Source organism: Brassica napus, chromosome A3 (genome assembly GCF_020379485.1).
Source record: "Brassica napus cultivar Da-Ae chromosome A3, Da-Ae, whole genome shotgun sequence".
Lineage (NCBI taxonomy): Eukaryota > Viridiplantae > Streptophyta > Magnoliopsida > Brassicales > Brassicaceae > Brassica > Brassica napus.
In genome coordinates this window covers 9638976-9661886 of record NC_063436.1, presented here as the reverse complement: position 1 = coordinate 9661886, position 22911 = coordinate 9638976, and the positions used below count along the sequence as shown (strand labels likewise).

The window sequence follows — 22911 nt, the reverse complement described above, 5'->3', positions numbered from 1 at the left end:
AATGTCTTTTCGTTTTGATGTTGCTACAACCTAATCAAATGTTGGTTTGCAGGTTTTAAGATTATAAGAATCCGCAAGTCGCCATTTTTATAAAAAATCGTTCAATTTTACGAATAGTAATCAGCAATTACCCTATTGGTCGACGGACATGCAAACGTGCATCACCGTTATGTTACGATGATGGTGGTGATATGATAAGAATGATGATGATTGTGGAAAATGATGATAATGATATGAAGGTAATGATGGTGACATGTAATGATAAATATTATGTTTGTTCCTTTATCCTAAGATTTTAAACTAGAATTGTCCACTAGTGTAAGAAACGTGTGATTTGGTGTAAGAAAATACGTTTTTTCTAATTTAAATAAAAAAGTTAAAAATACTTGGGAAAACTGTTTTTTTTAGAGCAAAAAAATGGTAACTATGTCCCTTTAGACTAATCTATATTTTGTGTCATATTTTCCTATAACACCCTTTAATATTTTTGAAAATAAATTTAATAAATAGTTTTACAAACAAAAAAAAATTGGAAAAATAGTAACTTTTGATAAAATACCTATACGAACTTAGTGATATTTTTTCCAGTTATAAAAAAGTTAAAATTATAAATTTCATATTATGTTCTAAATAAAGTAGAAATGACATTCTACGAAGTAGAAAACGAAATCCACTTTTTTCATTGAATCTACAATGTTTAGAATACGTGATCTACGTAAATAGGAGTATTCTAAAAATATTTAGAATACACATTCCGCGCTTAACCTATCATTCTAAAATCTTTAGAAATCAAAATCTACACATTAATATAAATCTAAAACACGTAGAAACCGACTTCTACAGATTTACTATAAATCTAAAACATGTAGAAATCAAAATCGAAACATTACTATAATTCTAAAAAACTGTAGAAACCAATTTCTACATATTAGTTGTATTCTACGGATAAGAAATCAGTTCCTAAAAATATGGAAACAAAATATTTGGGAATATTCACTTTTATATTTTGAAAAAAAAATCGATTTTTTTTTAAAAAAATAAAAAAAAAACGAAAAAAGAACAAAAAAAACAAAAAAAAACGAAAAAGAAATAAAAAATTACAATTTTAAGGGCATTACTGCCATTTTGAAAAAAATTAGTCTAATGGGACATAAAGTAGTATAGATTAGTATAAAGGGACATAGTTACCATTTTTTTGCTCTAAAAAAACAATTTTCCCAAAATACTTTCTCTCTCCTTTATCCTCTCCAAGGTTAGAACTACATATCAATATCGCTCCGGTGTCTGGCAGTGTGTGAACGCGCATCCGGCGATACAGACTTTTTCTCTTTTTCTTTTGTTTAGTCTCGATTGCTTCTCCATCTGTCTCACTCCTCCATTTAATATGGCATTAGATCTGCGTTAGGGTTTTGTCGTCGGTCTGGTTATTGCTTAGTCAGATGGCATTTCAGTTTTCTGTGGTTTCACGACGAAAGTGTGATAGTGGTTGTAGTCGACGTTTATGGCTTCAAGAGTAGATAGTTTTTTTTCCTAGATCTAATTTGGATTTCGTTGCTTTTGGTGGAGGGAAGCTTGTGCGACTTTCATTCCGGCGTCTGGCGTTCTCGCCGTCGTTTCTGGTCGTGGTTCATTGTTCGGCGAAGGTGAATGGTCTCATGTCTCTTTGTAGTGGTGTCAAGGACCTTGTCTTCGTCACTTTGGTAAATATAAGTCAAGGACCAACACATAATTTTGATAAATATTATGAAAATACATACACGACTTAATTATAATAAAAAATAATTATACTTCATTTTGAATTTTAAAGAATATGTAATTCAATATACTCACAATATGAGTGATTTGACTAATCCAACTTATATTTAAAATCAAAGATTTAACTACGATAAGAATATATAATTTTATAAGAATAGTAATTTATTTTATAAATATAAATCATATGACAACTCAAAGCATATTAAAAATAAAAATAGAATATTAACCAACTGTTACAATTTAGTTCTTTCGTAAAATTTATATATATGCATGAGACTTCAGAATATTATCGTTTCGTTATATTAATTTATGTAATTTGGAATCAGACACTTTAGTTTATTTATTTTTATTTCATTCTAAGCACAATATATCTTAAGTTATACATAATTTTCATAAAATATATTCACATATCTAAGATAACAACCACCTAAATGCAAATAAGAAATTAACCAAAATTTTAATATATAGAATAAAAATATTACAGTTGAATTCATAGATGCAATCCAATTTACCCAAATGATAACTAAATCGACTGAAAAAAAACAAAATCGATTAGATATAACATATAAAAAATCATATGTATAATTAAAGTAACATAATATTATTAAAATAAATGATGCATATAAATTATAAAGAGTGATTTAGCTGAATATACATGGAAAAAGTGGAAATCAGGTAAATGGCTATAAAATTTCTTTAATTAGGTAAGTGGGTATGAGTCATTTGTGGAATTACAAATTAATCCTCATGCACGTGCTTATAGCCTATATGAAATATTTAATTACATCTGACCAAATGTGTAATTACATTTCTTTGTTTCAAGCTTTTCTTTTTCTTTGTTTCAGAAACCATCGAGACCTTCACCGGGCTACAACAGCGGCTTTGTGTGGTGTGAGTGAGCGCATATCTGGATATTGACTGAAGAAGAAAACTAGTCGGGTCTCAAGATCTAAACCTTAAAAATCGGACCCTATTTTTCCACAACATCTGATCCTCGCAATCACAATCATCTCTGTTATTTCTCACAATTATCTCTTTCGTCTTTAATATCTAGCCAACTCGGGTTGTTGGCTCAGCAACCCCCGCTATGGACATACGTGGTACATCGGAACATGGCTACCATGATAACAACCATCAGAGATCGTATTTTGATCTGGTTTACCTCAAAATCAGGGATCTCGAAGTTGGAAAATCTTGTTTCTCAATAGATCGTGTCTTAAGTTATCAATGATTTATTTTTTCTGTGTGTTGTCTTTGTTTATTTACGGTGATGAATCAAAGAGGAAAGAGATGATTGTGTGTTGTCCTAAATGCGAGAAATAATATTGTGCAGTGGCTATAATAGAGGGATACAATTGGAAATAACGAAAAAATAACAGTACTAAACAGTCGCATATACCGGTTAGCTAATTAAATAGTTTTTCTTGTATATAGCATGCAAATACTCAATTATAAATTAATTTAAAATTAAAAATAATTAACAATCAATTATTATAATATATTTACTTTAAAAATATTTATATCCATGCATAATCACTGGAAAATCACCTAGTAGAGAACGAAAAAGTATGTCATATTGTAATTTTTTCAAGATTCTTACTAACGAATTGAACCGGTTGAACCGTCCGGTTTTGTTGTTGCCATCTCCGTAATAGTGCGGTGAGAAATGCAGAGCACGCCGTTGGGGAATGGGGACGACGGAGCTATCCCCATCAGCTTTGATCAAGCAAAACCGTCATGGCTTCTCTCGCCGACGGTTTCTGTTTCTCAAACTCCGTCTAGCAAATCAGGTTTGACCTAAGGCATTATGATCTATGACTCTCCGTTAGCTGCTACTAGACTGAGTTCTAGAGAACAACGAGTTAGATTTCACGGGCTTTGATTTTGATCGAGTTACAATTCTAATTATAGTTAAACCTTAAATATTATTATTATTTATAGAGAAACTTATATAAGTGTTGTACAAACAGACTCAGACAAATATTTATGTGATCCACTTTACAACATATGGTTATTTTCCTGTTCTAGCTTGAGTTGCAAGTCTATCAGCTTCTGAACAGTCTCCACAAAAAGAGCTGAGCAGTTTCCACAAAACATTACCTTACACCAACAAAATTGAAACTGTATCTGTAGCATCAGTTGAAGCTGATCCCTGAAGCAGGATTTTATTACAGGAGTCTTTTAAAGCCCCAGACTATGCCTGCAGAGTGCTAATTATCTACCCAAGATACATCAGGATAGCAAACAAAACTGTTTTTTATGTCTGGAGAGTAGAGTCATGTAAGTTCTGAGGACAGACAGAATTTGACTGATAGATGGAAGGGGGAGTCTCATTCGAAGAGATCGCTTCTAGTCGTAATTGATGATCCATGAAAGCTCCCATCCTTTAACATACGACATGATTTGATTCGTCAGTAGACGATAAAGTTGTTCTTTTCTTTTAGGTTTGTACTTGATCTTTTCCCAGTGGTTTCACCTGAAATTGTTGTCCGGGAAGATAGAGTGGAGGACTGGTGGGAAGTGGCAGAAACACATTGCACCTCCTTCTTCCCTGGACATTCGTTCCCTCTTGATCTTGTCCTCAGAGTTGATAGGTTGATGGCGATGATAATGGGTTTCTCCGTTCCACCAGGGTGCCTACCAGAGGGATATGTTTAGTCGCTGTGACAGTTAGTAAATTGGCCACAACCAAAGGCATCTCCAGATACGAGAGTACTGATCTGGAAAGCAGAGGGTTAAGCCACGAACTGGGGATGTCGAGCTATACGGAGGCCACGAAACTTTATAAAGATCAAAGTTACAGATGCATCAAGATCCCTGAAGGAGCAAATTGGCCACAACCAAAGACATCTCCAGACACCAGGTTTAACTTCATGATGAAGCTCTTGAACAGCAATGGTACACAAGCCCTTGAACAGTTCCTTTAATTCCAAGGCAAAAGGGAATCGAATTCTGTTTGCTGATGAAAATAGGTATTGATTATGTAAATATATATGTTAGTGGTGCTTGTGGTCTACGTTTGGTCGTCTTGTGTAAATGCTACATGTCTGCTTTTTTCGTATACAAATAAAAAGTTTATACTACCAAAGTAGAATATGTATATATATAATATAATAAACACAACATCATAACAAATACAAAAGCTAACATAGTACATTTCACCACATGTTATCTTTTTAACGTAGACTTCCATTTTTATATCGCGTGAACGTCTCAAACCTCCATTTTATGAAGTCCTTTCTCCAAGAGAGAAAGTTTGATGATTTCAAGCGACTCTACCAAATTATCACATAGTACATGAGGGTCTGGAATCACTGTTGTATCGACAGCTAGATTGATGATAATCTTGTCTGCGTAGCTTACATAATGGATGATAAGAGCCTAGTCCAACCACAAACGTAAACACATTTATTAAATGTCAGCAAGTACTTGTATATGATTTCAGAAAGGAAAAAAAACAGATTTAATATGCAAGTACTAGAATGACATGATTATAGACTTATACTTACTTGTGGTCCAATCAATGCGCTTGCTCCGACGTAACACATGGGATGTTCAAAGAAACTTATATCTTCGTTTGGACCCAACACATTAGAAAATGTCAGCGTTGTATGGCTAAATACCCTCTTAGTGATAGCTTCTACGGCCTGTCATTAAAAGTTGTACATTCTTTTTACTTACATAAAGTATACATATATGGATGAAATAGCTTGATATTTTACCTTTACGCCAAATATTTTCATTGTAAATTTGATGAATCCATATAACACAAGTGCTTCCATGGAGATTTTTTTCTTATCCATAGTAGCTTTGGCTCTCCGGACGTATTCCAATGGATCATCCTCAGATCTTATCCATAAAGGAAATATAACAACACCTATGAAATTACCCCATCTACATTTTGAACCTTTTGTCATCATATCAGCAAGATCCTACAGTTTCATATTTAATTTTATCAAGTTATTGCACTCTAATTATCGTAAAACATATCGTTTTGTAAGATGCAACTATAAGATCGTTGTAATACTTATTTTACCTTGATCTTTGTTTCTGGTCTTAGATTTACAGCTATTGTACCCCGGAGACGTGTTTCCTCTAAGGATTTTTTCTTCTCAGTCACTGGATCGTCACCTTGTTTTTAAAATATTAAAGATTATTGTTAATGATATATTACAAAAAAAACTAATAGTGTAGTATCAATATACATTGGATCATATATTCACTCTTTTATTTCTCAGGCTTTACATCTGTTTAACATACAGATACTTGGGTAACATTGTAACATGTTGATTATATAAGGCCAATAGCACTATAATGAAAGAATGAGTCTGAAATTACCATATTTTTTTCTTAAATATCTTGAGAGACCTGCCTGTGTTATTCCAAGAAGAACATCATTGACTTTCTACAATGAGACATAACTTGTTTAGAAAACGACTAATGATCAAGACAAGTAGAACTGATAAAAAGTACTAATATATCTACCATTTTCATTGTGTTCTTCACGAACTTGACATCATCAAAGCTTACTATCCGATGGATAATCTTTCTAGGTCCATTTCGATCTCCAGGTTTACCCATGAGAGGAGTTTTAGTATCCCGCATAAAACATAGTGTAAGGAGGGACTTGAACAGTTCAATAAAAGTTGTAAAAATGACTCTAATCATAAGCCAAAATCTGGCAACCAGCCACCAATTATCATTGGAACCAACTTGTTTTCTTGTAGTCGCAGTAGTAGGAAGAGCGTTGGGGTCTGATATTTTTCTTGAACTAGCATATAGAAGAGACATAAGAGACATCCCATCGCCGAGTGAATGATGGAACTTCCCTATACCTAAAGATTCTGCGTTTGATGTCTTTATATTCAGTACATGAAATTCCCATAAAGGTCTGGACATGTCCATTAGAGTGTTAGCTATGTTTGACGTATAGTCTTCTATAAATTGATCAGGGTTTGTAATGTCAGAATGATCAATGTCCGGAACAAAAACATGATCTTCTACTCGAACATTAACAGGAACCCAAACCGCTTCTCCATTTTTCTTATCGTCCATCACCTGAAACATTTATTTATGATCAAATAGATGATTACGCATAGTTTATTAAATAAATAAATAGATAAAAGAGAGCGAATGACATTATGAGGATCAGTGAACCCAAAGAATTTATATATATATAGATCAATGAAATCTCCCTGCAAAGTAAAATATGTGCATTTGTAAAGTCTTAACTTTTTATTATATGAATATTAACCTTCTTAGCAAAAAAAAACCGTAAAATATTTGTAGAGCACATGGAAATGGTTAGATATATAACCACATCGTTTGCATTTGGTGACTAACTAAGAACAATGTTTCCATTAAAGCATGTTAATAATAATATATGTTTACCACTTTGCTAGAGAAGCGGGGAAGCTTGATCCATGTGTTCTTGATACCTTCAACAATGGCAGATGAGTTGCATCTAGTTTTAAACCCTAAAGTAAAGACAATGACGCCATAGAAACCGGGCGAAACAAACAGCCGAGACACTGGGCTAAGCGGCTCCATTATTGTTATCTCTGCTTGCTTCTCTCTCGCCATGTCTTCTCGCTCTTATTTTGACTATACCCCAATCTTGCTTTCAGCCATACTTGGCTCTTATATATTAGTACAAGGGTTTTGTCTCCCGTATTATCCATGTTGATTAAATAGTGTTGGGGAGTTAGGTTATTATTTAAATGTATTTTATTTAATCATTTAATTTCGTATTTACTGTGTGTATGATTAGTTGGACTTGAATCCCGCTAAAAGTAGGGGGTATAAATACTTCCTCTGTTTTCTGTTAACTCATGATTATTAATATATTGTATACATTATATTTTTCAGACCATACATGTTAAGCAATTTGTTTTTGAAATGAACATGTTAAAAAAAAATATAAAAATGGTAAAAATTTTATCATTTTCAAATGCAAAAATATTAGAGACAAAATCTCTACATCGGAAGTTCAAAAAGATCTCAAATATAATATAGATAAAATAATCTATTTATCACCAATTAATTATAAGTTAAAAGTTTATCTAATTTAACATAGTTTTAGAATTTGATACAAGTAATCTTATCCAATCCACATCAACCCGATCCAAAATTGGTACTCGACCATTTTCCGAACATTTCAAAATTGATGTTCAAATTAATAACCATCGTTTCGAGGGGAGAGGGGGGAGGGGATATCCATTTAGCTTAACAGAAAAGACTATTAAAATTATATATGACAAGTTATTAATCTAACAATAATAATAACAATAATAATAACAAACTTATTAATCTAAATAATAATAATAATAACAAACCTATTATAATTTGACTTAATAGCACCTACATACATTCGACTAAACAAGTTGGCTCAATAAATTCATGTACTGTATGGGAAGGGAACTAATCAATTATAAAATACATGATATATAAAAAGGCATGTTCTTTACGGAATTTATATACTGTCTCGAATGATATGAACAAATTTTAACCAAGTGACAAAATACACCCATGAATCTAAAACTTTATTTTTTACATTATTTTTTAAAATTTAGTATACTGACATTGTCCTTTATTTTTCATATACCAAAATTTTCCTTAACACTCAATTATATAAATTACTAGATTTGATATATACTTGGTCGTCCATTATACTTCTTTTTTTTCGTCCATTATACTTATACCAAACATAATCAATATAGACATTTCGTTTTACAATGTTAGATTTTAAAAATGTAAGTTGTGTATTTTTATTAACATATGTTCATTTAAAAAAAATCTAAACTATATATAAAAATAGCTATGATGTTATGTTCGAAATGTAGTCTGCCAATTCCACTTAATTATACGAAATATAATTAAAAGAAACTGTACCTCTTTTTTAATTTTTGTTTTACTTTATTTACATTATAATTAAATAATATCCTCCCAAATCCATTAATTTAGAATATTAATCGCAGATTTTGTTTTGAGTATATTATTAAGTTTTTAAATTCTAAATCCTACAATCATTACCGAATCTAAACAATCTAATCTTAAAACTACATAATTGAATTACAATAAATATAAAATTAATTAAATTTGAACACGAAAGGAATATTCAGTCGAATGTGTTAAATTATAATAACTAAAAATCTGAACTTCCTTATATTTTTAAAAACATTTATTGGTGGGTAACAAACAACAACTCTATTTACTATTTTTTTTGGTCTAAACTCTATTTAGATTCGGGTTCGGTTCGGATAATACCCATAACCCGAAATACCACAAAACAAGATTTATTCGATATTTACGTCGGGTTCGGATCGGTTCGGATTCATTTTTATCGGATCGGATTTAGATCGGGTTTTTGGATTCGGTTTATTTGCCCAGCCCTACTATTTACTATTTTACAGAGAGAAATATCTTCAAAAACTTAACGATAAATATATTTACAATCTTCACATTAAAATTAGAATATTCGAACTGATTATTATACACAAAGTTATCTTCACATGATATTATACACACAAGTTATTTTCCATGGAATTTGTCACGTTTATACATAAGTAATAATAAAACCGGATATGACTGATCACTACATTAGTAATACAAGTCCAAAACAAAACATTAATGATTTAATGTGATGATTGGTTTTGACCGTGTCTGTAAAATTTAGCTGTAATTTTTTTTTTGCCATTAATATGAACAAACTTAACTATTACTCTGAAAACCAAACTGGTAATTATGCATCTGAACGACAAACGACATTTATGAATTGTAAGAGTTTAGATATTGATAAGTTGGTTGTAGATGTAAAATTGTTAATGCAAATTTTTTTTGCAGAGATTTTTGTATTAGGTAAATTTGCTATCACTGTAAAATATATAAGATGTAGATATTTTAAAATAAAATATGTGATCTATATATTAAATATTTTTTTTATCAATTAAAATAATTTATATTAACTATTTTTTATATGAAATAATCAAAGTTTACTGTTATGTAAAATGTGATATGTAAATAATATTTATGTTATTTAAAATATTTCGATAATTTAAAAGCACTCAAAATTAAATAAAAATATTTATATATGTTTTTATTATGATTATCTAATTTATTTGATATAATAAATAGTAATTTTTATTTTACAGATTCTGGAACCTATAAAATAAGATGTAAGCTTTTTTTGTCTAAAATACATAATTGTTTTTACTTTTTTTTTGTTGTAGATTTAAATATAAATGTAAAGCATGATTGGTAATAATTAATAAAAATTTGATATAGGATTTAACTATTAAAAATAAATTTTACTGATTTAAAAATAAATAAAACTAAGATAAAGAGATAAAACTCAACCATTCACCCTCTAAATATAACTGTTTAACATCACAATAATTTAATTCGCCGGTTTTATAAAAAAAAAACATAATATGCGTCTTAATGAATCAGAATCTAGTTCAAACTTAAATCTAGTAGTGTATTTGTATGAGCTCGATCCATACAGTCCAATCCGATCCAAATCTATTTGAGCCAAAATTGGCACATTGATCATTTTTCAAACATTCTGAGATTGACGTTTAAATAACTATCATCTCGAGGATTGTATTAGAGGCTAAGTCTCTTACATTAGTATAGTTGGAATGCATCCTAAGTAATGTATAAAATAGATATACCAATCCGTTTATCACCAATTGGTTTTAGGTTGAAAGTTCATTTAATTCAATATGAGTTATACACATTGGGGGAGCTAGGTTTATGTTCCACATGGGTCAATATTCATTTAATATATAGATAAAATGATACTTTCTCCATTTTTTAATATAAACCGTTTTAGAATTGTGTACATAGATTAAGAAAATCATTAGTTTTTTATATTTTTTTAAAAAAACATCATTAATTATTTATTTAACCACAAATCAACCAATAATAAAATAGAAGGTATATTATTATTGGTCATATAACATTAAGTGTTAATAAATTTTACATAAAAAAGCAAAAATGTTATATAATTTGGAACATAAAAATTCTTTAAAACAACTTATATTAAAAAACATAGGGAGTATATGAGAGTGTTGAACTCAAGACACGGGGGTCATAAAAGAAGAGTTTAACCAATAGACCACAATAATTAGTATGATATTAAGCCTAAATTTAAGATTTTGTAGATTTGATATGGGTCAGATGACCCCATTGAGTATAGGGTGGCGGGTTATACATGGGGAATCACACTGTTTAATGTACTAGAAGCATTATTTATAATCCTTACTTTTCTTCACAAATGTATATTGATTGGTTTAACAAGAAATATTTTTCCTAATCTAGTATAGAATGTCCAAACATGCCTTCACAGTTGTACTAAGTCATTACGAAATCATGTATAATTTGCGATCCCACGTGGTCTGGGACAGTTGAAAGATTGAACTACCAAGCTGCTAACATAGTTGGAAAGTTATGGTGAACTGATCAAAAATACCAAACAGGGTCCCTTATCTTTTGATGTACATTTCACATGTGTTTACAATAACTGTTCTTAAATAGCTATCAGGTTCGTTGTGGAAGAAGCTGGGAGTATTAAATAGGATCTATAATATTGCTCAAACTGATTTCTAGGATGATTGTGATTTGTACTTTGAAATTTATATTAGTGTTACCATGGGACCGTGTTATACTACTCACCACCGCGACAATTCAAATTTAATATTTTTTCTTTTTATATTTAGAGATGGAAATAGTAGTATTCTATATTTTCTCCTAAAAATAGATAAACTCTATACAAAAAATACATTATATTAAATTCAACTATATAATAAAATATATATTTAGGAAAGTATAGAAATGAAAATAAAAGGGAACTAGAGATGATCTAAAATTGTAAAATTTAATTTAAGATCTTAGATTGAAGTGGTCTGACATAAGATCTTGGAGATCGATCTTAGATTGTAAACTTTGAAGTTGATTAGAGATGATATTAGATTGTAAACTTTTATCTATTAACTAAGCATAAGATATAGAATATCTACAAATAAAGCCCTTTTCAAAAAAAAAAATATATCTACAAATATGTCTCACCTATAAAAGTGTAAATGGTCTGACATGTAAAATACTATTAAAATTGGCATTTTCGCGAGGCTAGTCAAGATCCATAGTTTGAACATGCGTAGCAATAAAGAAGCTCAAGATTGATATCATTTGAAGTTCGAACTTTAAACAAGGAAAACGGTACAAAAATCAAACACATATCATCGATTGAACATATTATAATGTAGGAAATGCTTCGGCCGAGAGAACTTTTTATTGAGATCAAACCAGGCTTACATGGTACGTAATTAGATTTCAACACCTGTTATCTTTTAAAAATAAAACTTCATAGTTATCAAGTAGTGATAATGTCTCAAACCTCCATGTTGTGAACTCCTTTCTCCAAGGCAGCAAGTTTGATGATACCGAGCGATTCTACCAAATCATCACATAGTTGATGAGGGTCTGGAATTACTGTTGTGTCGACAGCCAGATTGATGATAATCTTGTCTACGTAGCTTACAAAATGGATAATCAAAGCCTAGTTAAACAACAAACATAACCACCTCTTAATTAATTTCATCGAAGTTATAATTAATCAATATGTGCAAGAATAACATGATTGGCTTACCTGCGGTCCACCTGATGCGGTTGCTGTCACGTAAGACATCGGATGGTCAAAAAGACTTACTTCTTCCTTTGGCCCCATCACACTTGAAAATGTTAATGTTGTGTGACCAAATACCCTTTTGACAATATTTTCTGCTGCCTGTTATTAAAATTACATATACATAAGTAAGTATATATATTGATTAATTAGTTGATATTCATATTTTACCTTATCCCCGAATATCTTCATGATACATTTAACAAGTCCATATAGTATAAGTGCCTCCATGGAGATTCTTTTCATATCCATCGTAGATTTTGCTTTTCTAACGTATTCTAGTGGATCATCCTCACCTCTTACCCACAAAGGAAATATGACAATACCTACGAAGTTTCCCCATCTACACTTTGAACCCTTTTCCATCATATTAGTGAGATCCTACATTTTCGTATTTATGAACCTCTTGCATTATAGTGTATTTTTAAAAATATTGTTTTAGCAGATATCTGGGAAAATGATGGTTACATTTATATTACCTCAATCTTTGTATCTGGTCTTAGATTTACAGCTACTGTACCACGAAGACGGACTTTTTTCTTCCCGGTCGCCATATCATCATCTACTTTCAGAACGTACAAAATTGAAACTAGGAATGATGATATATTACGATAATAGCACACTCCTACGATGTGGAGTATTAAACAGAGCATTATAATGAATATCGGTACAAACAACTACAAAATGTAATAACATTTCTATAATGTTTAGTAGCAATATATTTTCATATCATATGTATTGTCTAATAATAATAAATGATCACTCATACATATCTATATATATATGCATATTTTAAGGCATAGTTAAAAATATATACTACGCGTTTTTAAAATATTTGATAAACAAAATTGATAAACTTCAAAAGAAATAATAAATTTTAAGGTACATATTTCTTAGTTGTGAAATAGATATTAAAAATTGCAATAAATTGATAATTATTTTTTTTTGTAAGCAATTGATAATTAATTGAAAGAACAAATATTAGACTTGCGAGTGTTTTTCCAAGGCCATTATATTTTCATATACAAAAGCTACTAAAACTAGATTTATAACAATATTAAGGTCAAGAACACTAGCTAGTAGACTGGGAAAGAATTTTAAAATACCAGATTTTTTGCTCAAATATCTTGAGAGACCTGCCTGTGTCATTCCAAGAAGAACATCATTTACTTTCTACAAAAAAAAAAACAAGACAACTGGTCAATATAAAGAAACATAATATTAAAATATTAATATGCTTACCATTTCCATTGTGTTCTTTATCATTTTGACATCATCCAAGCTTATTATCCTATTGATACATTTTCTAGGTCGAACTGTATCTCCCGGTTCACTCATGAGAGGAGTTTTCGTATCACGCATAAAACATAGAGTAAGCCAAAACTTGAACAATTCAATAAGAGTTGTGAAAATGATATTTATCACCAACCAAAATCTCCTAATACACCACCAACCCTTAGCACTTGAATCAGCATGTTTTTTTGTAGCCGTTGTAGTTGGAGGAGCCTTGGGGTCTGATACTTTTCGTGAACTAGCGAGTAGAAGAGACATAAGAGACATCCCATCGCCTAGTGAATGATGTAATTTTCCTATGCCTACAGATTTTGCGCTTGATGTCTTTACATTCAGCACATGAAATTCCCATAAAGGTCTGGACATATCCATTGGAGTACTAGCAATGTTTGACGTATAGTCTTCTATAAATTGATCAGGATTTTCAATGTTGAAATGGTCAAGATCTGGTACAATAACATGATCTTCAACTCGAACAGTAACAGGGACCCAAACCGCTTGTCCATTTTTCTTCATCTCCTAAAATATAAATTTATGAACAAAGAAAATAATATATATATATACACACACACACACACATATCTATACATATATATTCAAGTATTTTTATTTCATAACAACCAAATTGAGTCTACTTTTTAACATTTTTCGAGCAACATGCATGCAACTACATGTCATGATAACAAACTAGTAACTACATGTCTTTTTTTTGAACTAAAACTAGTAACTACATGTCATGATAACAAATTCTCTTGTTTGTAAAATTAAAGCATGTAAGTATGTTTACCACTTTGCTAGAGAAGCGAGGGAGCTTGATCCATGTGTTCTTGATACCTTCAACAATGGCAGATGGGTTGCATCTAGTTTTAAACCCTAGTGTTAAAACAATGACGCAGTAAAGGCCTGGCAAAACAAACAACTGCGAAACCGGACTAAGCGGCTCATTTGCTGCTGTCTCTCGCTCCTCTCTATCAATGTCTTTACCCTTTTTCATATTTAAATTGATTATTCTCCAACAGCGCTAGGCTCTTATATATACTACTGCCCCCCCCCCCCCCCCCCCCCCCCCCCCCTCTATCCATCTTGATTAAATGCCGGTAGACTTTATTAATGTGCATCAGTAGAATATCTTAACAAAAAATATCTCACAATATAATATTAATATTATAATTCATGTATAAAATTTTTGAACAATGATAAGTATAATAAAAGTTTCTCTTGAAGGTCTCTCGCTTCTTTCTATACTATTCTCTCTTTATTTTTCTATTTTATTGTTAACTGAGAAAGCTCTGACTTAGATACTACCAATATCTAAAAGATCTCTTTCTGAATTATTAATTTCATTTGTCAATTATTGTCTCGAGTCAGTGTCTTGTCACAAATCAAAGGGTCTTCGCATTAGGATTAGGTCTCGGCATTATGAATAGGGCTGACATTTTATCAGTTTATTTTGATTCTATTCATTATTCGTTTCAATTCGGTACAAAAATCTGGATATTCCTAAGTTTTGGAATAAAACAAATATCAAAAATTAAAATCCACTAAAGACGAAGAAAAACACAAATACTAAATTTTTTCGGATATCCGCTTTGCTCCGACTTTTTTACAAATAAATATCTACAATTAAATATAAAATTTTAAATGTATAATATTAAGTAATTATTATTTAACATGAATTTATTACTTTTATTTATAAAATTAATTTTAAAGTATTAAATTAAGAAATGAATATAAAATCTTTATAAAAATTACAATTTTGTATAGTTTTATATTTTATAAAAAATAATTAATTTTTAAGATTTATGAAACATGTAGTTTCACTAGTCTTGACTTTTTTTTTTTTATATTTTGTAAAAATAATTTGAAAACAAAATTGTATAGTTTTTTTATAAATTTACTTGTATTGAAAAAAATGAATACCCGTAAATATCTGTAAATTTTCTGGATATATCAGAAAATTAGATATCTATAAAATACGAAACAAATCACAAATACCAAATATTATGGTAGTATTTTGATTCGTGTCCACCCACGTCTAATTAGGATCTTATTTTAGAAGTGATAGTTTCATACAAATTTGACTTACTAAACTTGTGAAACAAGGTGTCATTTCGTGTTAGCTAAAAAAGGTAGCATTTCTTTTACCGCATTTGATGTATAATCTCGATCTACCTTTTACCCGGATTTGCTCCGATCTGTTGTAAGAGCTGATATATAGGCCAAACGCACTTCCTCTCTAGCGCTGAATTTAATGCTGGAAAAGATAATAATTCTAAAAATTCGAACCAAATTATAGGTTAGGACCCAAACCCACAGAGACCCAAAGTAATAATGGACCGAGTAAATGACGAGTCAGGTGGAGTTAACATGTTAAACCAAAGGTCTCCGAAGGACGAGACTCTGAACGTATCTTTATTGTGCAGTCAATTCGTATCTTAGAGCATGGCATGCTCAATTGCTCTTCCCTCATTATCTCAAAAATATATCCTCACAAGTAAGATAGTATCATTTTAAAATTTATTAAAAGTTCAAATATCATAAAGTATAATTCAAAAACATAAAAATATTTTTTTATTTATTTATTTAAATAGTTATTTATTATATATATAGAAAATAATAGTATAAAACGGTAGTGCAACGCTCGACGGTGAAAAACCGTGGCGATTCCATTAAAATCGAACAAAAAATCGGATTCGTAGAAAAAGTTCGTGTTTTTGGGTTTTAAACGCTTGAAAATTGAAGTTACGTAACAAATCTATACTTTTTATGCATAAATAATAAGAAATCCGCAAAGAAAGCAATGTATTATGTTAAAAGGGTGAGGCGGTCATTAAAAATCAGAAAAGAATTGAAATCCCTAGAAAAAAGAATACAACTTAATTACAATTTTTCATTAATAAAAGAAAAAAAAACAGATAAATATTTAGGATATACATTTCTACAAAAAATTAAGATAAGTACTAAAAACTAATTCCGATTAATCCCCAGTTAATCTCAGATTTTCTATTAACTCGCTAGGGTCACCCGACTTACGGCTAGCGTAGTTTCAAACATGGGTGTTAACATTACGATCACATTAATAATAGTCAAATATATTATCATATTATATCGTAATTAAAAACTCTAATTATCATGTTATGTTTTCTTTCAATTGGTAGGCATATTATTTCAACCAGAAGAATAGATTTATTATTTGTTTAGTATTTAAACAAAAGAATTATCATATCAAAATTTTCTTATAAACGTAATATTTTCTTTAATGGCATGCTATATTTTTAAAAGTTGTAATGTGGCTTTCTAGCATATCCAGGTAAAGGTCAACCTTCATTAAGAAAATATGTTTGATTGTAAAAAGATAAGAATATCCATTTAAATTCTTCAAAGAGGTTAAAAATAATTTTTACCCCTTATTTCCCCCTATTAGATGTTACTAGGAGTTTAGTTTGTTGTTTTATGATTTGATATTTCAACTTTTAGCATTATTATCCATATTGTTTGTTTATCTGAAGGACATAATAGAAAATTCTTAGTACTATAATTAATTTTATATTAAACTATATAATATGCATATTAGAGATGATACAACAAGTACTTTGAAATTAGACAAACTAGTGTGAAAATGTAAACTATACCACATTTTTTCCTAATATTTTTCCAAATATATAGGTATTTATTGAGTGAATATGGTTTATATAAGACAAAGTAAGAATATACAGTTGATATGTAAGTACATAATTATGATCTCGGTGAATGGATAATTTTTTTGTAACTGGTGAATGACTACTTTAACTTTCATCAGATAAATTTTACTGCAGATAAATCATCTACATCTCGACAATTCTTATATAATACTTGTAATATAAATAGACTATTTTGTGATACTTTTGGTAGGAATAATTCAACTGATAAATAAAATCATGCAACAAGTATGTAGAATTAAACATATTATGTGTGGATAACACTTTGTTGGTTCATGTGCAAATTGGTTGTTTAATTTACTTTTCTCTTGCATAAGTTTTATGAATTTCATTTTTCACACAAAAACTTATCTATCCATGATTGACTTTTGAGATTGTATATAACATGTCTTTGTGGTACTTTTGGATAAAAACTTATCTATCCATGATTGACTTTTGAGATTGTATATAACATGTCTTTGTGGTACTTTTGGATATTTTTTCTTTTTCTAAATAACTTGAAATTATTATATTTGTGATATTTTAAATTTATGGTTTTACTTTGTGTAATGATCTATACATGTCTTTTGAAAATTCGAAAGATTAGAAAGTTTTTCTTTCAGCTTTATTAAAATTATTTGGTACAATTATAAAATTTACAACTGATTCAAAGCATTTCAACTCTAAAATTATATAAAATTTACTCATGGTATGTAAGAAACACTATGTTACTTGTGGCGATTGTATGGCGATTTCTTGGCGGTTTCTAATGAGACTTGGGTGGTTCTGGTCGCCAATTTTTCACCCAATTACTTGTTTGTTCCTTACTTTTACTTCATTTATGAATCCATTGACAATATCTATGATGTTTGTTTCAGTAATCTTGTTATCGTTTTGGGAAACATATAAACAATGATTTTATTCGATATGGTACTCTCGTCGTTTCCTCTTCCCGGTGGTGACTGTAAATATATTCATGCATATTATAATTGGTTTCTATTCGGAGAAGATGATAATAACATGGGATGGTGTGTTTGATGTATGGTGTATCTTCCTTCGTAAGAGTTTATCTCTGGTGAGTTGGCCTCAATTAATAAAGTCTACTTCCGTCGATGTTTGTCTGTGCCTTTTATGGCCCAACGATTTTGTTCCAGGGATTCAATGCTTCTGGAAGAGATTACCACCATGAAAAACACCTTGTTAGAGTTATATAAAGAAAGGATAATCAAACCGAAATACAATATATACCATCATATAGATGGGATTCACAGAAGATTATACGGTCAAGGTGTCGGTGTCGCAAGGAAGATTTTACAGAATCTATATTCATCAAATGTAAAATATCCATGTCATATTTACCTTCAAGTCATCATTCGATATCATAGCATGTCATCATTTTTCTTTCAAAATCATTATGGTGATGACACATGGCAAATCAATTCTCAAATAATGTCTAGGGAACAATAGCTTTTCTATTATTAACAATCTAACATGGTTTTAAGAAGGTTTATAATAAAACAATATCTTGATTCCCTAAATTTTTATTTAATAGTTTCAATAATAATATAAACCATATAATTAATTCTACTAAAGTTAAATCTTTTTTGATACCAATATAATAATGAACACATGTAAATTGTTAATGTAATATATTTTATACCATTTTTATCGTACATTTGTTAATTTGGCGTTATACATTGTATTTTTTCTAATAAAGGTAAGATGGTTAAAATTACTAGTACATATATGTAAAAAAATCAAATGAAATCACCTCATATCTCATTTACTAAAAAAGTCATGATCATAGACATATATAAATATCAAGAAAATGTCATAACAGTAATCACAAAATAAATAAACACTAAACAATGATTGAGAACAAGCAAAAAGTTTATGTATTGACTATGTTATTGCTGGTAGTGCTACTATCGATTTCTCAAAATACGAAAGGTAATGCAAATGCTCCGCTTGCTCCAATGTCAGAGGAAGGATTCCTACCAAATCCACTTCAGTGTGTAAACGATGTTAGGAAAGTTCCAAATTGCATAGATGCAGTGAAGAAATTCCAGTTGAAAATTATCACAAAAGAATGTTGCTTTGTTCTACTGAAAGCCCCAGAAGATTGTCTTGGGATGTTATTTCCTGTGCGTTTTATTATTAAAATTGTTCTTCATATTACATGTAGGCTTATAGGTATACATGGTTAAGAATATTTTTTTCTTAATCCTATATCTTTAAACATTCTACGTAACAACAAAATTTACTCGTATTAGTTATGTTTTTTTAATAATAATTTTGCCTCAAATATAATGAACTTGCTAATAATGATATCAGCATTAAAATCATGCTTAACCTTTTTGACCATTTATTTGTTTGTTTATGTATGATGTTTAGTTTGCTGAATCGAAAAATCATAAGTTCACAACCAATGCTTTAGTTTGCTGAATCCAAAATTAAATAAAACCAAACATCAAATCAAAGATGTCAATCTGAAAAGTAATTAAAAAGAGAACACCAAATCAAAACAACAAATCACACTTCTTGTTCTTCAACTTCTTCAGCAACAATCAATTCAAATGATGGGAGTGTGTCTTCTTCAGCATCAACTTCATCTTCTGGAAATAATAATAATTCAATTTAGTTAAAGATATATTGAAACATAAAACTCCAAAATATATGATATTGTGAACAATTTACTATGTTCATAAGCTTTATATCGTTTTAGCCAACTCCTAGTGCAAATCAGAGCTTGCACATTCTTGGAATTACACAGCTCCTATACTTATTTAGAACTCACGATCCAATACTAAAAAAGGACTCCAAAGTTACGGTTGTTATAGGAATACTAAGCAGATCACAAGCCATTGCAGCCAAATCACCATACCGATGAGTTAGAGTGTTAGACCCGAGAATATAAATCGACAACAAAACATGGTTGTATATCCTTACCTGTGACATGCATCGATCGAAGGAGTCGCTCCAACCACCATCGCTGAAGAACCCATCGCCGGAGCTGGATCTTTTTCTTCGGTGGAAAGTGAGTTCGCCCACTTCTTTTGGTGGCTTGAAGAAGCTCCAATGGTGGATATCGAAGACACATGGGAGACCAGAAGCATCACCGACCCTCCCGTCACCGGAGCTCCATAGGTTGTCGGTGAAGATCTAACCCCTAATCGCCTTTTCTGCTCTCTTTTCTCATTTTTTTCAGGTGAAGATCAGTTTGCGGGTCATTAGAATCCCGCAAGTCAACCTGCGGCCCATCCTGCATTAAGCCCAATCCCGCACAGTCCCAGCCCGCAAGGCCCGCTCTTTTTGGGCTTATCATATGCCGGCCCAAATCCGCCCGCAGCAATCTCTAATGGGCCAAGCATGCGGTCCAGGTCCAACATTGCTATCCCTATCCATATTGTATTAGGCTTGAGAATCTTTAATTAGGAAAATAAAATTCCATAAAATTATGAGAAAATATGTTTAAAATAAGATATTGTAATTATCCAAAAGTATAATTAAATAGCATAAGTATAATTACATAGCATTTTAGGAATTTTGAAAATAAGAAAAAATAAAGTTGTTTAATATCTTAAAGTAAGTACTTGCTTCGTAACTAATTTTTTTAATAAAAAAGTATTATATATTTTAATATTTTTAAAAAATTTAGTTTAACTAACATGATCAAGAAATATAAAATTTTGTGAAATTGAGATTTATATAAAATGGAATTACATATTGTTGAATCACATGTTTTAAATATAACATAATGCTATATATTTTTATTTCTAAAGTATTACCTTTGTGATACTAAATTCCTTTTTGATATTGATATAATTTTTAAAAGGTTATCAAAAAAAATAGACAATGTTATAATGGCAATTAGTAAAATATGTTATTCATTAAGGATATCATTGTAATTGATGACACATAGATAAATGATTTCTCAAATAATATTATAGACATCTCTTTTATCCATTTTATTTTGCGGATTATGAAGTTTAGTTGCAAGATTTATGAAAACAAATAAATGCTTTTACTTTCATAAAAAATGAATGCTTTTACTAGTCAGTGTTGTTATCCACTACATGAAAGAAAATACCTCGTTTTGGCTTTCTTGATAAAAGAGGCATCTATGGGAAGTCTGCCACTCAAGACAAAAAGAAGATTTGTGCGGTATTCACTATTTGTGCAGTGTTTACTATTTCCAGAAACTCTAGGATGAAAAAGTGATGAAGACACCAAAGACAAGGTATATCAATTCTTAAATCGCTTGATGATTTGGTTTGCAATATATATATTTGTTTGCAATTGTTGATTTATATCTTTGTTTCTTAAACCAGATTGTCGATCAGAAGGTGACGTGAAAGATATTCAGCAAATGGAGCATCCTCGTCCCATACTTTGACTACATGCATTGTCTCTCATATTCGTCTCATGTCTATATATTAAGTCAGATAAGTTATAGATTCTAAAGTGGGATAACTGTAAAAAGGAGGAAGAAGAAGGCTAAGAGAAATGCAGAGATAAAGTTTCTCAAGCACTGGACTACTCGCAAAAATATCAATCGACGACTAAAGAACTGTTGGCTTTCAACTTGAATGGTGGGTTTATATAAGTTTATATCTTAGACGTTTATGGAAGTTTATATCTTAGAAGTTTATATGTAGACATTTATTAACATGCTCAAATTTATGTTTACCTTACGTATGTTTTTATAGTTTGAAGATATAAACTTGTCTAACAAGATCAAATCATTCAAATTCGGAAACATTAAAGTTATATGTAATTGTTTGATAAATAAGACATATTATGTATCCCTTATATATTAAAAGAGAAGCATTATAAGTTTATAACGTATGAGATAGTCATGTGTCATCACAACAATAATTCTTAAAATCTTTAGAGAAATATGGTCCATCTAAATATATAATAAGCTTTTATTAAACTAACCATAAATTAATTATTAATATTATTCATTCTTTTTTAAAATAAAAATTACGGAATTGTTTAAGTGGCTAAAGTATATATAACAATTTATTGATTTTGAGTAATAAAAATTTGTTAAAAATTAGTGTATCCTCTACCAAAAACAATATGAGTAAAAAACATTATTTAATAGATATTAATATTTAAAATATACTATATATATACATGTTATTATCAGTTAAATTTTATTATATATCATATAAAATATAAAAAGTGTTTGTGTGGATCAATAAAAAAATGTTATGTGTTCGTACTAATTTAATTATATACTAATAGTTACTGAACTTTTAATTATTATATATATATTTATTATTTCATAATATGGAAAATAATAAGAATGTATAATACGTAAAGATAATTTATATAAAATGTTCGTCCCTCTTTAATCTAATTAAACAATAACAGACAAAAACCACACAGAGAGTAATCTGAAGTTATATGAACTGATATTAGATGAGTGAAGACCAGAGACCATTTTGTACACTATCTTTTCTTCTTGGCACTACTGTTCAGATGTATTTGCTC

General features: G+C 30.0%; 2 protein-coding genes across 3 annotated transcripts; both read right to left on the bottom strand.

Moving 5' to 3' along the window:
- Nucleotides 1-2483: 2483 nt before the first annotated feature.
- Nucleotides 2484-7420, bottom strand: LOC106438112 (wax ester synthase/diacylglycerol acyltransferase 3). Its single transcript, XM_013879173.3, has 7 exons — nucleotides 7147-7420; nucleotides 6241-6813; nucleotides 6094-6160; nucleotides 5792-5886; nucleotides 5478-5687; nucleotides 5265-5402; nucleotides 2484-5136 (listed from the first exon to the last, which is right to left on the bottom strand). The coding sequence occupies exons 1-7, from the start codon at nucleotides 7336-7338 to the stop codon at nucleotides 4969-4971; spliced, it is 1443 nt and encodes a 480-aa protein (XP_013734627.2). The 5' UTR covers nucleotides 7339-7420; the 3' UTR covers nucleotides 2484-4968.
- Nucleotides 7421-12024: 4604 nt separating this feature from the next.
- On the bottom strand, nucleotides 12025-14776 carry LOC106438114 (wax ester synthase/diacylglycerol acyltransferase 3-like). 2 transcript variants are annotated; one of them, XM_013879176.3, is made up of 7 exons: nucleotides 14520-14776; nucleotides 13682-14242; nucleotides 13546-13612; nucleotides 12919-13001; nucleotides 12611-12820; nucleotides 12404-12541; nucleotides 12025-12313 (listed from the first exon to the last, which is right to left on the bottom strand). In XM_013879176.3, the coding sequence occupies exons 1-7, from the start codon at nucleotides 14724-14726 to the stop codon at nucleotides 12146-12148; spliced, it is 1434 nt and encodes a 477-aa protein (XP_013734630.2). In that variant the 5' UTR covers nucleotides 14727-14776; the 3' UTR covers nucleotides 12025-12145. The 2 variants fall into 2 exon arrangements, with proteins under 2 accessions (XP_013734630.2, XP_013734629.2); XM_013879175.3 differs by having other exon boundaries at nucleotides 13682-14251; nucleotides 14520-14774.
- Between the last annotated feature and the right edge of the window lie 8135 nt (nucleotides 14777-22911).

What these genes read in the sequence shown, in the direction of transcription:
- LOC106438112 (XM_013879173.3), bottom strand. Translation starts at nt 7,338, where the DNA reads ATGGCGAGAGAGAAGCAAGCAGAGATAACAATAATGGAGCCGCTTAGC. An exon ending in TGAAGAACACAATGAAAATG is followed by an intron (nt 6,161 to 6,240) that starts GTAGATATATTA and finishes GTCTCATTGTAG; the next exon opens with AAAGTCAATGATGTTCTTCT. An exon ending in GACCAGAAACAAAGATCAAG is followed by an intron (nt 5,688 to 5,791) that starts GTAAAATAAGTA and finishes ATGAAACTGTAG; the next exon opens with GATCTTGCTGATATGATGAC.
- LOC106438114 (XM_013879175.3), bottom strand. Translation starts at nt 14,726, where the DNA reads ATGAAAAAGGGTAAAGACATTGATAGAGAGGAGCGAGAGACAGCAGCA. An exon ending in ATATTTGAGCAAAAAATCTG is followed by an intron (nt 13,002 to 13,545) that starts GTATTTTAAAAT and finishes TTCTGAAAGTAG; the next exon opens with ATGATGATATGGCGACCGGG. An exon ending in CCGCATCAGGTGGACCGCAG is followed by an intron (nt 12,314 to 12,403) that starts GTAAGCCAATCA and finishes TTGTTTAACTAG; the next exon opens with GCTTTGATTATCCATTTTGT.